This window comes from Gavialis gangeticus, unplaced genomic scaffold (genome assembly GCF_001723915.1).
Source record: "Gavialis gangeticus isolate Ggan-Ray unplaced genomic scaffold, GavGan_comp1, whole genome shotgun sequence".
NCBI classification, from domain to species: Eukaryota; Metazoa; Chordata; order Crocodylia; family Gavialidae; genus Gavialis; species Gavialis gangeticus.
This window is the reverse complement of record NW_017728997.1, coordinates 52,678,748-52,693,081: the sequence shown is the minus strand read 5'-3', so window position 1 is coordinate 52,693,081 and position 14,334 is coordinate 52,678,748. Positions and strand designations below refer to the sequence as shown.

At 41.8% G+C, this 14,334-nt stretch overlaps 1 protein-coding gene across 8 annotated transcripts in view; it reads right to left on the bottom strand.

Moving 5' to 3' along the window:
- Positions 1–13,907, bottom strand: part of PBRM1 (polybromo 1) — a 147,576-nt gene extending 133,669 nt beyond the window's left edge. For 6 of the 8 annotated variants that reach the window (XM_019505224.1, XM_019505225.1, XM_019505227.1 and 3 more), the window contains exons 1-4: positions 10,587–10,742; positions 9,338–9,435; positions 6,042–6,189; positions 2,761–2,904 (exon numbers count right to left, since the gene is read on the bottom strand). In XM_019505224.1, coding sequence (XP_019360769.1) covers positions 2,761–2,904; positions 6,042–6,189; positions 9,338–9,435; positions 10,587–10,727 — 531 coding nt within the window. In that variant the 5' untranslated portion in view covers positions 10,728–10,742. Of the gene's footprint in view, positions 1–2,760; positions 2,905–6,041; positions 6,190–9,337; positions 9,436–10,586; positions 10,743–12,262; positions 12,358–13,873 lie in introns of those variants that run through there. The other 2 variants (XM_019505222.1, XM_019505221.1) reach the window with 2 other exon arrangements.
- Positions 13,908–14,334: the final 427 nt, after the last annotated feature.

The following is a 14,334-nucleotide window of genomic DNA, read 5'->3' as shown; positions in this document are numbered from 1 at the left end:
GTGTAGCAGGGCACTGAAATGCCTGCTACTTGTGGAGTAGTAGTGAAAGAGCCCAGGTGCAGGTTGCTCGAGCAACCGGAGGGAGCCAGGGACCCAACCCTGGTAGTGGTCAGCTGGCCGGAAGGGGCAGGGCCTGGCTCCTATATAAATCACAGGCTGAGGCCAGGCAGGCAGTTCCCTGCTGGCAGCCAGAGGGGAAGGAACTCTGCCGGAGCAAGAACAGAGAAGAGGACAGAATGCACAAGTTGATATGGGTAAAGGAGGGAGCACCCTTGGGGGTGGCTCAAGTGATGTTGTAACTGATTGGCAGAAATTTATGTTACAGCCTAGGGGCTTGAGTTTGGTGTTTACTGTTTATGACCAGTGCCTTGGGAGAGGCTATAAGGGGAAGTAGGAGGCCTCATAAGGGGACCCATGGCAGAGTGGGAACCTCAGCTCCAGATAAAGGGGGCAGCGAGAAGCCCCAGACAAGGGGGCCGTGATTCTACGGGTGCCCAGAGAGGCGCGGTTGCGAGGCAAGGGATGCGGAGGGCCCGGGCACCCAGAGAGGCACAGCTGTGAGACAGAGCCTGCGGAGGGCCCGGGCGCCCAGAGAGTTTAAGACAGAACAATGTCTAGTACATCAGCGAGGCTTGGGGCGTGGCAAAGGGGTGGCTGGAGCCACGCACAGCCCATAAAGCTGGGGTGTGCAGGAACACCCATTATTGAAACAAGACTAATGTACAAGAGGAAACCCGTGTTCAGAGAGACAAAGAGGCAGCCTCCCTATAATATAAGAGAAAAGACATGGCGGGCGAGAATGAAGGGTGCTTTGTAAGACAAACTGGACACAGTAAGGGGCGCTAGGGGAGAGCACGGCAACCCTAGGACCCTCCCCCCTCCTCCTGTTACAGACAGATCCAGGAGAAGTGTAGAGATCAACACCAGGAGCTGTTTATGGCATTCATTGACCTAACTGAAGCCTCTGACTCCATCAGTCATGAAGCCTTATGGAAGATGCTAGCTACATTTGGTTGGCCACTGAAGTTAAGGGTCCTCAGGCTATTCCATGACAGGATGACCACCACAGTCCTTCGCAATGGATCAGAGACAGACATTTACCATCCATACTGGTGTAAAACAGGGCTGCGTCATCTCCCCAACCATTTTTTCCATTTATCTTGCTGTGATTTTGATTCTCATCCATGACCACCTTCCTTCCAGAACTGGGGTTAAATATCAAATGGATGGTCAGCTTTTCAATCTGCGGTGCCGTCACAGCAAAACAAAAGTTACCAAGACTGGCATCACCGACCTTCTGTATGCCAATGACTTGTCATCACACACACTGAGAACGATTCACAGTCCACCTCTGACCTTTTCACAGGTGCCCATCACAGCCTGGGACTCTCCCTTAACATTGGGATAACCAAGGTGCTCCATCAGCCTACCCCAGCACAAGCTGCTCCCCTCCCTCTGCAAATTACCTTTGGTGGAGAACCCCTGGAAAACATCAAGCATTTTCCATACCATGGCAAATCACCTCTCCCAGTCAGTCAGTCTTAATGTAGAAATCAAACATAGGATTCTCTGTGCCAGAGTATCCTTCAGAAAGCTGCTTCGCCATGTCGTTGCTAACTGAGATCTGCGGAAGATCCTGGTCTACAATGCAGTGTTTACCCCCACACTCCTTTATGGGTGTGAGACATGGGTGACATATCAAAGCCATCTTAAGCATCTGGAATGGTTCCATAAGCGTTACCTCAGGAAGAGCTTTCATTTTAGATGGGAAGATCACTGCACCAATACTCGCATTCTCTCTGCAGCTAACATAACCAGAACTGAGAAAAAGATCATGAAACATTAACTCTGTTGGGCTGGCCACTGTTTGCAGATGGCTGATACTCATCTCTGAAAGCAAGTCCTCTTCTTTCAAATTATTCATGGTAATAGGAACCATGGAGGATACAGGAAGTGCTACAAGGACACCCTGAAAGCATACCTTACGAAAGGTGGCCTCAACCCTACAAATTGGGAAGTGCTGGCTGGTAACAGGTCTCAATGGTGCTGCACCATACATCAAGCTACAGCCCACTTTTTGAAAAGAACTGTCTTGCTCAGGAAGCTGAGAAATGACAGAGGAGGAAGGATAGCACACAACATCCTGGCCAACAGTTGTGCCCCACATCTTCCCCAAGGCACCACTTGTCATATCTGTGGAAAACCTTGCAGAGCATAAATTGGACTCCCCAACCACCTTAAAACTCACCTATAATGCCCTTCCTGGCAGACTTCATCCTCATATCAAGGGATAGCTGTTTATGACCTCAAGTCCCACTCTCACATGGAGGAAGACTTGGGAACAGCCACGGGGTTGCCAGAAGCTTCCTGTCTCCAGCCCCCACTACCTTGGGGATGGGGGTAGGGTGGGTCAGGCCAGGCTGGGGTGGGAGTTGGTTGCTTAGCAACCAAACCCTGAGCTGCTGCTGTAACTGACCATCTGCAGCAGCTGGCGCCTCCTGAAGCCAACACCTCTGAAAGCCCACGTCTCCTGACGACTTTCAGAGGGGCAGCTGCAGGCCAACAGTAACTGCCTATTGGAGGGGACCCGCAGGCAGGATAAAATGGCCTGGAGGGTCGTATCCAGCCTGTGGACCGTATTTTGCCTACCCCGTTCTAACCCTCCTCCGCATGTTGAAGCTAAATTTTCCTTTCAAGTCCAGTTTTTGTGCATAGCCATAATCTGATCAGCAACCTGTAAATGCCAGGTCTTTCACTTACTGTTTCAGAATTTGTCCCTTGATTGTCATGTCCTTCATCATCCTCCTCCTCCTCTCCAGCATCTCCTTTCTGAACAAATTCATTCTTTGTGCGCAAATATAATTCCCACAGTTTGCAGGCAGCTTTATACTCAGGAGAATCAGGCTATAAGAATAAATCAAACATCACACTGTTACTAACAGTCAGGTACTTCAACCCAAAATGCTCTGAATTTTCAGTGTTTTTGAAGTATACTAATCAGTGGAACACAAATTACTAGTTGAATAAGTCTTTAACACAGCAATATTAGGAACGTTACTGTGAATTAAAATAGATGGCTTCTACTAGTTTCGCTGCTTTTAAGACATGTTAACATCCTAGTTTAAATAAGAATTCATAAATTTAAAAGAAAACACTATGCATTGAAGCCTGCATGTGAGCAAAATAAAGAACTTCATTTACAACAACAAAAAAACTGGAGAAATGATTAGAGTCTGTAACACAAGAAATACTACTGGTACTTCAAAGTTAGTAGGCCAAAATTTTGATTTCAGATCAAGGTTGCTATAGTTCTGTGGTACTTCAGCGTTGATTTCCGTATCAAAAGTATGATTTATTTAAGTAATGTGCATGGAAACAATATGTAAGCTTTCATAATTCACTGATAATTGCAGTAAAAAGAAATAACTGTACTATTTTGGGGTACACACTAAGTACTCCCTCAGGGGAATAGTTAGCACTTTATATGTTAACTATCCCCTTAAAAAACCTGTGTATTGTATATATGTTTTAACACACACACACACACGAACATTTGTGTGTATATGTAATGTTATTAAATAGAATTATGAAATGAATGGACATCCTCCAGCAAATATAACTTACTAGCACAAGGTTTTGTTAACACAGAAGGAGAAAAAGAAGAAAAGGATGAGATGCTGATGAACAAACAGAGCAGAAGTGTGGTTATAATACTAAGTAGCCAAGCAAGAGAGAGCATTAAAACAATAAGAACAAATCTAAGAGGGCATTTTACTTCAGAACTGCCAGACTGCCTAATAAAATAAATATGGACTATGACCCCATTACCTTTTCTATTCTATCACAACATTTTGACAAGTCCTACAATTGACTATATTATACACCCATCTTCCTACACAGCTTATTATGGCAGCAGCATGATAGAAAGTGTGTTTACAAACAACATCTGTTACTTGAAAGGTCTGTATGATGTTTTCCCTTTTTTTCTTTCCCCTTCTGTTTACCCTCTCCCATTCTCCCTTCCTCCTGAAGTCATCGGAGATGTCTGTTAACTACTTTTCTTGTTTACTATTCTCACTTCTCCATCCTTGCATCATCTTACTTTTGACAGAAATGGACTAAATGATAAGAGTGTTCAACAAGACAACTTTTAGCTCATTTTATTGTGCTTAGACAGTGATATCAGGTAACAGATATAAGAAACAGTTAAGGGATATCTGTGAGTTTTTTGAGGGACAAAACTGTCCATTTCACAAAACCATCAACTTCTCTGAAGAAAGAAGTTTGTTTATTGCCACCTGTTATGCTTGTATGCATAACCTTGGGTCCCTAGGACCCTCAATATCCCGTAGCCCTGTGCTAGGTCCCTGATGGCCAGCCATCAGGGAGCCCTCCTGTGACCCTGCTGCCACTAGGCTTAAACAGTTACAGAACTGTTCAAGCTGTTGCACCAATTCCTGTGACTGCTTAAACACTCCCAGAGAACCCCAGGACTGTTCTTGAAGCAGTACCAGTGCCCCCCTGGAATACCCCTGATTCTCTCCAGGACTTTTCAAGGATGGCAGACATTCCCCTTGCTATGGGAACAGCACCTAGGCTCCCTGGTAGTGTTCAAAGGGTGGTGTGGCTTCCCACTTCTCCCATCTCTGTAAGAACCTTGGCAAGAGGTAGGGCTTTGGCAGCAACACCACGAGTGGCAGCTGTCCTCATCCCTGCTACTCCTGCAGGGCAGGGTGTTTCAGCACCTGCCAGCTGATCATTGACAACCTACCCCTTCTGTGGCAGGGGAGAGGGCAGTCTGCCAATGACTGTGCTTCTCTGGGGGCAGGGGCTGGGGAGCTGGAATGCATGTACACTTCCCTTATTTCTCCTGCAAAAAACTCAGGATAATTCTAGTTCATTAACAGGTGAACAGGCAACTACATAATTGTTTTGCTACATAAAAATCTTTTCAGGAAAAATATGGAATCCTGAACTCAATATTCAGCAGACAGATTTTAAGTCTTTCATTTATCGTTCCCTCACATCAGTGCTCTCTCTCAGGTAGAGGCCACAAAGAAAACCAACATCTCTGGCAAACAAGCACTGCCATCAGTAGAACACAAAATATAATTTGGGTACATTTTTTCTCTATTGCAGTAAAGGTACAAGCTGTAGAAAATGCACAAGTTGTATATTCCTATAATTTTTTTAAAAGCAGTGCACACAGACAAATTGATCATTCTGAATGCAGGAAGCAGCCAGTCAGTACAAACACCCCCAAGACTAATAGGTGCCAATGATGCGGAAGCCTATCATGCTCCGTCTATATAGGTGCAGTAAAGTTGTACTGGGTCTGTCACAAAATTCTGATGTATGTATGCAATGTAAGAAATAACATTCATTTTGAATTTGAACTTTGTTTTTCATGACATTTTAGAAAAATTCTATTAGTCTCCTTACTAAGACAAACCTACTAAAATTTATTAACGTCTAAGGTGCATCTTTTTATATATGTACGTAACTATTGGGGGTTTTTTTGTTGTTACTGTTGCTCTTTAGTAGAATATATTTCTTCAGAAGTTCCCAGTGTTTGGAAAACAACTGAGGGACACCTGGATGCCTGTCTCCCTTCTCTTGTCTCTACTCCTAGTTTTCAGTTGAGAGACAACTGATAAAAGATGAAATCATCACATAACATACTTTTGTTCTTTATTTTTTGTATTATGGAAAAAGTTATTTGTTTTTCTATTTTTAAATTTAGTTAGTCTAAATAAGTAAATCCATTCCTTAAATGAAAGTGTTTTAGGAAATATTTCTAAATCCATGCATCCTTTACCTGCCTGCTCGAATGCTAAATTTAATATTAATATTTTTACTCTTCAGATTTTCAACAAGCAGCACACTTTCAGCACATGCAAAGCATTTACAATATACTTTCCTAATATTTTCTGACAAAAGTTGTATCTTCTAAAAGCCATGCTATATAAAAGGAAACTTTGAACATATATCTACCATTATTGCAATCTATAAATCTGGGCTTTTCAATTCAGCTTCCTCACCTTATAGTAAGCCTTTGCATTATTAAACAGCAACTGAAAGTCAGTAGTCAGCAGGTTCACATCATCATACTCCTCCATCTTTAGCTTCTGTTGGATTTTCATTAAATCAATAGGTTGAGAAACCACTTCATAATAATCTGGCTGATTCCTGTTATAACCGTAAGTACAGGCATTAGAGTCTAAGCACTAAAAATGAAACCTGAAGCATAGAAACTGACAAAAGTTGAAGAGTAACTTTTGCTACACCTAAAAGAGCTAAAATTTACAACCAGTATTAACAATCTATTATATACCAGAGGTTCTCAACCCTTTTAGTGTCAGGGCACCCCTCTTTAACTTTAAATTTGTCAGCATGCTGGTTGAGAACTATGTACTGTGGTACTGTTCCAGCTTATCAGGTAACTCCTTATTTAACAAGGAGTTTAAAAGACACTTAACATTTTCCTTTTCTCACACCAGCACAAGACAGGTGAACATTAACTCAGATGTGGAAATAACTTTCAGTGAAGCACTGGATGCATTGCCTAGATGACTAGATTTTATTTTTATAAATCTGAAAAAGATGTACATATAAGTCTAATGACTACAGGACTAAAACAACATCTTTTGATTATTTTTGCCTAGTTGTGGGGTTTTTATACATATAATATAGAAAATTGATGTACATTCCAATACAGTGATATTTATTTGTGCTTTTATCTTATACTGAATAATATAGCCGTGGGCCTCTAGCATATTAGTAAAAATTCCAGCTTCTTTTTTCCTGGAGAAAAAAAACATGCATTGTGTTATACGTGATGATCCACCACACCATCTGCACCCCACTTTTCAAAATTCAAAATCCACTTATGCCTACTAGCTTTGATTTCCTTGTAGCTTACAAAGGAACTTCTGAATTAATTACAGTTGAATTACTTCTGATTTACACCTTATTAATTGAGACAGAAATGAAGCCCAGAGAGAAAAAAAAAAATGCTATTCTTCTTTTTGTAAGAGATTGCCGTTAATATGAAGAGAGAGGGATGTTGAGACTGGAAAAAAGGTAAAATACTAAATTAAACTATTTCAAATGGATTTGCCTTGCTGGCCACATGGCGTTGGACAGGGAAGGGCACTCATAAGAACATAAATGTCACACTGAATCAGGCCACTGGTCCATCTAACCCAGTATTCTGTCTCCAACAGTGACAGCAACGGATGTTAGATAGGGAGAGTATTGAACTGGATAGATTTAGACCAGTGTTTTCATCCTTTTTTTGCTTTTGTGGACCCCTAAAAATTTTGAGTGGAGATGCAGACCTCTTTGGAAATTTTGAATGGAGGTGGGGACACTTTGAATTATAAGTGTGGGTATTCACGTACTTCTGATTGATCATAGTCATTGTTTGTGGACCCTAGACAGTCTGTGGGCCACAGGTTGAAAACCATTGATCTAGAGTGATCCATCCCTTATTCAATACTCTCCCTGGCATCCACCATTATTGGTTCAGAGGTGCCACAGGAAACCTCTCCAATCATCTGTTTAATAGCCACTGATAGATCCATCATCCAGCCATTTTATAGACTCATAGTTGGTAGGGTTGGAAGGGACCTGAGCAGATCATCAAGTCCGACCCCCCTGCCATGGGCAGGAAAGAATGCTGGTGTCAAACAACCCTGGCAAGCTGATTATCTAGCCTCCTTCTGAAGACCCCCAGGGTAGAAGCAAGCACCACTTCCCTTGGAAGTTGGTTCCAGATCCCAGCCACCCTGACTGTTAAGTAGTGTTTCTTGATGTCCAGCCTGAATCTACCCTCAGTCAACTTATGGCCATTATTCCTAGTTACTCCTGGTAGTACTCAGGGGAACAGGGTCTCTCCCATTCCCCACTGGTCCTCCTTGGTAAGTTTACAGATGGCCACCAGATCCCCTCTCAGCCTTCTCTTGTGGAGGCTGAACAGGTTCAGGTCCCATAGCCTTTCCTCATAGGGCCTGCCCTGCTGCCCCCTGATTATGTGAGTGGCCCTCCTCTGGACCCTCTCAGTGCTATCCACGTCCCACTGATAGATCCATCATGAATTTGTCTAGTCCCTTTTTGAACCTGGCTATGCTATATGCCTCTACAACTAGCTATGACAATTAATTCCACAAGTTAACTAAGCATTGCATAAAAAGTACTCTCTCATCTAAGTTTTAAATCTATGTCTTACTAACTTCAGTGTGTGTCCCCCCAGTTTTACTGTTCTGGGATTTAGTGAACAACAACTCCCTGTTCGTTGGGTCCATACTGGGTCATGATTTTATAGACCTCATCATATCCCCACACAGCTTTTTCCTTTCCATAGTTTCATAGTAGCTTCATAGTTGGTAGGGTCAGGAGTACTGGGGTGAAACAACCCTGGCAAAGTGTTCATCCAGCCTTCTCCAAACCAAAGAGCCCTAGTTTTTTTAGTCTCTCCTGGTATGGCAACTGCACCGTAACCCTGATCATTGTGGATGCCCTTCTCTGTACCTTTTCTAATTCTCCTACATCCTTTTTAAGATGAGAAGACCAGAACTGCACACAGTATTCAAGATGTAGGTGCACCATGGATTTGTATAATGGCATGATGATGTTCTCCATTTTGTTTTCAATTCCCTTCATAGTGATGCACAAACGTTACTGGCTTTTTTGGTTGTCACTGATGTTTTTAGAGACTACCTATCTAAAATGACTCTAAGGTCTTTTTCCTGAGTAGTAACAGCTAGTTTAAAACCCAGCACTTGTGGCACAGCTGCTTCCCGATTCGACTCTGCAGGAGGCATGAAGCAGTTTTACCTAGCTGCAGCAGCAGTGGTGGTGCCCATGCTGTAGCCACCCTGAAAGAGTCTCATGGCATCCCAGTTGAGAACCACTGCTATATACTTTAAAAATTAATTCAAACTGAAGAAACCCAAAATGAAACTTGTCTACTGCACATACTCTATTCCTATGAGTCAGTTCATTAACATTCCCCAAAATCTATTTTCTATTATTTTATTCTTCCACCTTGGGATACTTATTACAGCTAAACACATTTAAACATCAAATACATATAATATGGAATGTTTCTTATGAAACAAAACATTTACTTTTCTGCCTGAAAACAGGCAATTGTGGTTGCATTATCCTTTAAACAATTACATAAAATACTCAGACTAATACAAGCTTGCTGTATATTTGATGCATCAGCTTCATAAATAGCAAATAGTGATCGTAAACAGCTATTTCTAAACCCATTTGTTACAGTATCAACTTCTATACCTGAGAATCTTACTAATCAGCACCCAAGTCTTACCTTCGTTTTGGTGCCCTAATGAAAAGTTCACAAAGGAGTCTTCCCTGTTCATCTTTGTAATCTCTGATTGTGTTGTACAGTTCATGGCACACTGCAATCTGAAATACACATACACTCTAGATAAAGCTAATGAGAATGCTATGTAAGCAACAAACTAAGCCTTGGTTAGAGTAAGACAAGAGCTGTGCTTTAAATCGTTCTAACACACGGGTGTCAGACACACATTGCATTAACAAATAAAATCAGCTGCCTGGCATATCCAAATTCTGCAGAATGTTAGCAAGTGTTTTCTAAACACCATGGTTACATAAAAAACTTGTACGTTATGAATTCATTCTTTAATCTTCCTGAACCTGCAGACCCCTGAATTTATGACAAAGGAATTTTAGCACTCTACAAATAAGCTGTTAACTCTAAAACATTATGTCACTTGAAATATCAGTGTTGACTTTTTATACACCCATCATTTTAGCAAAAGGGAAACAGAATGGGGATGAAGTTAAAATCATAAAATATGGAAACAGGAAACTGCTGCAGAGAAGAAAATGTAGAGAGAAGACAAGAGGAGACACAAAAATTGCACAGACAGAAAAGCAGCAGAATGAGAAAAGAATGAGCAACAAAATGAGACAAGCAATCACGAATTCAGAAACCAGAGCCAAATAAGATACTGAATACATAACAAACATTTGATGTAGTATATGGAAAAGCATTATTCTATTCTACCTCTTCGTCTTTGCGCATATACTGCGCTGACATCTGCAAGAGATCTACAGTATGCTATCGGGGTGCTTAAGCATAAATTTACACTCAAGCTCATAGACCATAATTAAAAATGGAATTCAGACTTCTTCACAAAACGAGTCTAACACCTCTTCTTCACAGCAGTCATCTGAGCCAATGTACATACAGTGCTGTTGGACTTCAGATAGAGTTATGAATAGGACTCGGTCAAAATCAGAGTTCAGGACACAAACGACACCTCTCAGCAAGGGAGACTAGGGAACACTGCAAAGTCCTTCAAAAATGTAAAATATCACTCTGGGAGGACAGACAGTAGTGTGGAAAAAAGACACAGCACCCCAGCTATGGAACACTATGTTACTGTCACCCTTATTTTAAACGTTCTTACCACATATATCTTTTTACAGCAAAAAATGTTCTCTTAATTCTTTTAACTTTTCAAAAGATATTCCACATTTGGATTTATGCAGCAAGATAAAATGTGTGCATGTAAAAAGGTACTTACAGGATCTACAGTTGGGAGATTAGAGAGTCTCCGCCTTTTCCTGCTTGGGCCTGGTGTATTTGTTGAGTGGTGACCATCATCAAAATCTCCTCCACTGACACTGCTGGATGGAGAAGTAGCCCTTCGCCTCTTGGAACCCATGGAATCCAACTTCTTCTATAATGAAGAAAAATGTTCTTAAACTTAAGGCATTGTATGCAAGTTTTCTGGTGACAGCTAGCTGTTGACTATCAGTTAAGGGTATATGTATTCAGGAACATTTGGAACAATTTACTTATGTATTGATACCTAATGAGATTGTTATTAAATAAACTTTCAGAGTTGCATTAGTGGTTTAAGTCTATAAAGTAGGACTGTTGCATGCAGGTCAAGGGAAGTTATTATTTCCCTCTATTTAGCACTGGTGAGGCCACATCTGGAGTACTAAGTAGAGTTTTGGGCACTCCACTACAGAAAGGATGTGGACAAATTGGAGCAAGTTCAGCAGAGGGTAACAAAAATGGTGAGGGAGGCTGGGGGATCATGACATGAGGAAAGACTGAGGGAACAAGGCTTATTTAGTCTAGTGAAGAGAAAACTGAGAGGGGATTCAATAGCAGCCTTCAACTACCTGAAGAGGTGTTTGAAAGAGGGTGGAGCTAGACCGTTTTCACGGGTGGCTGATGATAGAACAAGGAGCAATGGTCTCAAGTTGCAGCAAGGGAAGTTTAGGTTAGATATTAGGAAAATTTCTCTCACTAGAAGGGTAATAAAACACTGGAACAGGTTATCAGAGAGAGGGTGGAATCTCTAACCTTGTAAGTTTTTAAAACCCAATTAGACAAAGCTTTGGCTAGGATGATCTAGTTGGGGATGGTCCTGGTTTGAACAGGGGGCTGGACTACATGAAGTCCCTTCTAACCCTAATTTTCTATGATTCTATGAATCAAATACATCTTGAGTTATGTACTGCTACCCATCCCTGCAGGGCTGGAGTGCCTTGGACTTGCACAAAGTGCCGCAATTATCTAGCAGTTACTAGGATGGTTTTTTAAACTATAAAAGCTTATGACTCCTCATTCCAAAACAATGATAAAATGTATTGTCATGATACATGAGAAGTTCAGAGATAGTCTTACAACTCTGACGAGCTGTGTAGTATCTAGTCCCAGAATCACAAAAACAGACAAACAAAGGATTTGGGCCACAGTACAGGTAAATTTGGTTGCATTCTCAAGCCACATCATTCTCACTTGACAGTTCGGACTGAGTGCAAATTGGATAGCTCAAGGAGTCTTCTCTTTTTGTCCCTGGTCTGAATTTATTAACATCGATAATGACTGAAATTATTAGGCATCCAGCAACTACTGAGTTTACTATGAAACATATTGCTGGATCCTGCCAAAATGTTAGTGGCAAGGTGTCACTATTACCAAAAAAAATATTTACAGTGTCACCCAGGCTCTTTTGGCTCTAACAATGTATTTTGCTGGTACATAATCTACAGTTTATATAAGGTGAAGTAGTGGCATAGTTACATTAATGTTTATATTCCAGTGAGCAATTAATTACAAGCAAACAAACAAGATGAATGAGCATGAGGTTGGATTCACTAAGGCTAAGATAAAGAAAAATAAAATGTCAGGCAGGGGAAAGGAAGAAGGGTGTGTATATGATCAATAATTTACCAGATTTACCAGAGTACAACCAGCACCTCGAAAAGCCAGTCTCCTCATTGTGTCCAATGGTCAAGTTAGAGTACTAAGAGAAGGCAAGTCTTTGAAAATGTCAAATCAGCAATTGCATTAATAGCCAAAGCTGAAAGAGAAGAAAAATGAGAGAAAAAACAGAAGAGGGGAAAGGTTAAAAGGAGAGAGTGGAGAGATAAAAAGAATTTAAGGATAACAGTTGAGAAAAGCTATCACAAAGGTTGGAGAGAAGAGGAAACATAAATTTGGAGTGGGTTATCAAAAACTAAACGTTTTCTGCGTACGCAAAGCATATGCGTTTCTGGAACTTTTAACTAAAATGTTTAAATGCTACTATAATGTGAGCCATTCACTAGCCTGAGTAATGCAAGTAACACTTTATCTAGTAGCCTAAATGTAAGAGGGAATAAGTGGAAACTGTAAATTGATGGTAATATACAAAGTAGCATAGTGACAGTAAAAAGAAGAAAAAAAGAGTCTTAAAGCCCTAAGTTAATAGGCAGACTTGTAGCAGTGACCCACACCAAGACTCTCAGGAGCTGATTCTACTTTACTCAGCCTTAATTTAACCCCTGTTCAAAAACCTTCAGCTATATCCTTATTGCATGACAGTTTCAACATATCATACCATAAAATAATGAGCTTGATTAAACATACATCTACTAAAATCAAAAGTATCAAGTCCAGCATGGAAAATATCAATCTATAGTTTTGTCAGCAGCAAAGTTATACCTGTTCTAAAACTGTTCTTCTAAAAAAACTGTATTCAAAGAAGCATAAAAATGAAATGATTTTTAGTCATCTAGCATGTAGTACTTTATCATCTGGAATCAAAATACTTCATGGGTCCTTGAATAATGCACCAAGTACCAGTGTATGTCCTCTAGAAAATGGTCCTTATACAAAGCAAAGGATCTTGAGGACTATAAAAATCTGATGGGATTCAAGTACAGCATCTCCACACCACTTATACAATATTGGTAAATCCTAGCCATATTTTTCAAACCTGTTTAAAAGGTTAGGCACCTGAAGACCCCACCTACAGGCAGTCACTGTAAGAAATTTCTCTTCCTAATACTAAAACATAACAATTTCTGCTAACAGTATCTGAGGATGTAATATTCTGATGTACTCCATTAAGGTCCCACATATCTATTATCACAAGTAACCCCCATGTAAGAATACTGTTTCTACACATCTTTAAAATATTTTTAAAAGAAGCTGAAAAGTGTTTTTTAGAAGTCTGAATTTCTACATACCCTTCAGAGTAGCTAAGCAAAGCATGCATACAGATGCCATAAAAACTATTTTTGAAAGTTCCCTGGATTTCTGTAAAAACATTCAACAGATAGTTGACAAACACAACAAAATGATGGGTAGAGAAGGTACCATATAACTGTCCTGCAGCATTACTGACAAATGAAACTAAAACTGTGTTGTAATCTGGGAAAGCATGTCAGAGGGTTGTTTCAAAGGATAAAGCAGGAAAGAAGTTAGCTAGGCCACACGGTTCCCTCCTCAACCTTGGAGACAGAAGCGTACATGACAGATAACAAGTACACAAAACAGAGGCTTGTCCCAGTTTAATTCTTCTCCTACCAAACGCTGCAGGACTCTGTTGCTCCCGTGGCAGGTTCCGGCAGCAGCGGCACTACTACAGAACAAACTTTGAAGGGAAGCGCCGTTTCACTGGGGCCGCGCACAGTCCCGGCAAGTGCGCTCTTCCCTGCTGCCTGCTCGGACCCCGCGCATCGCCGGAGCGCACCGGACGCCTCACATCGCCGGAGACGCGAACGCGCCGCGGCCAGTCCCCTCCCAGCCCCCGGCTGTCACCCGCGCTGGCGGCAGCAGAGCCCGCCTGCCCACCCCGGGGCCACCGACAGCAAGCCGTGTGACAGCACCGGGCATCGAGGCTCCCGGCGGCAGCGGGTTTGCTCCCCGCGCTGACAGCCCCCACCACCGCCCCGGCCGGAGCAGGAGCCTCGTGGGAGCACTGCGGCAACGCGTCTCCCGCGGGGGAATCGCCCCTCAGGACAGGGGGCCAGGCCGGCGCGGCCGGC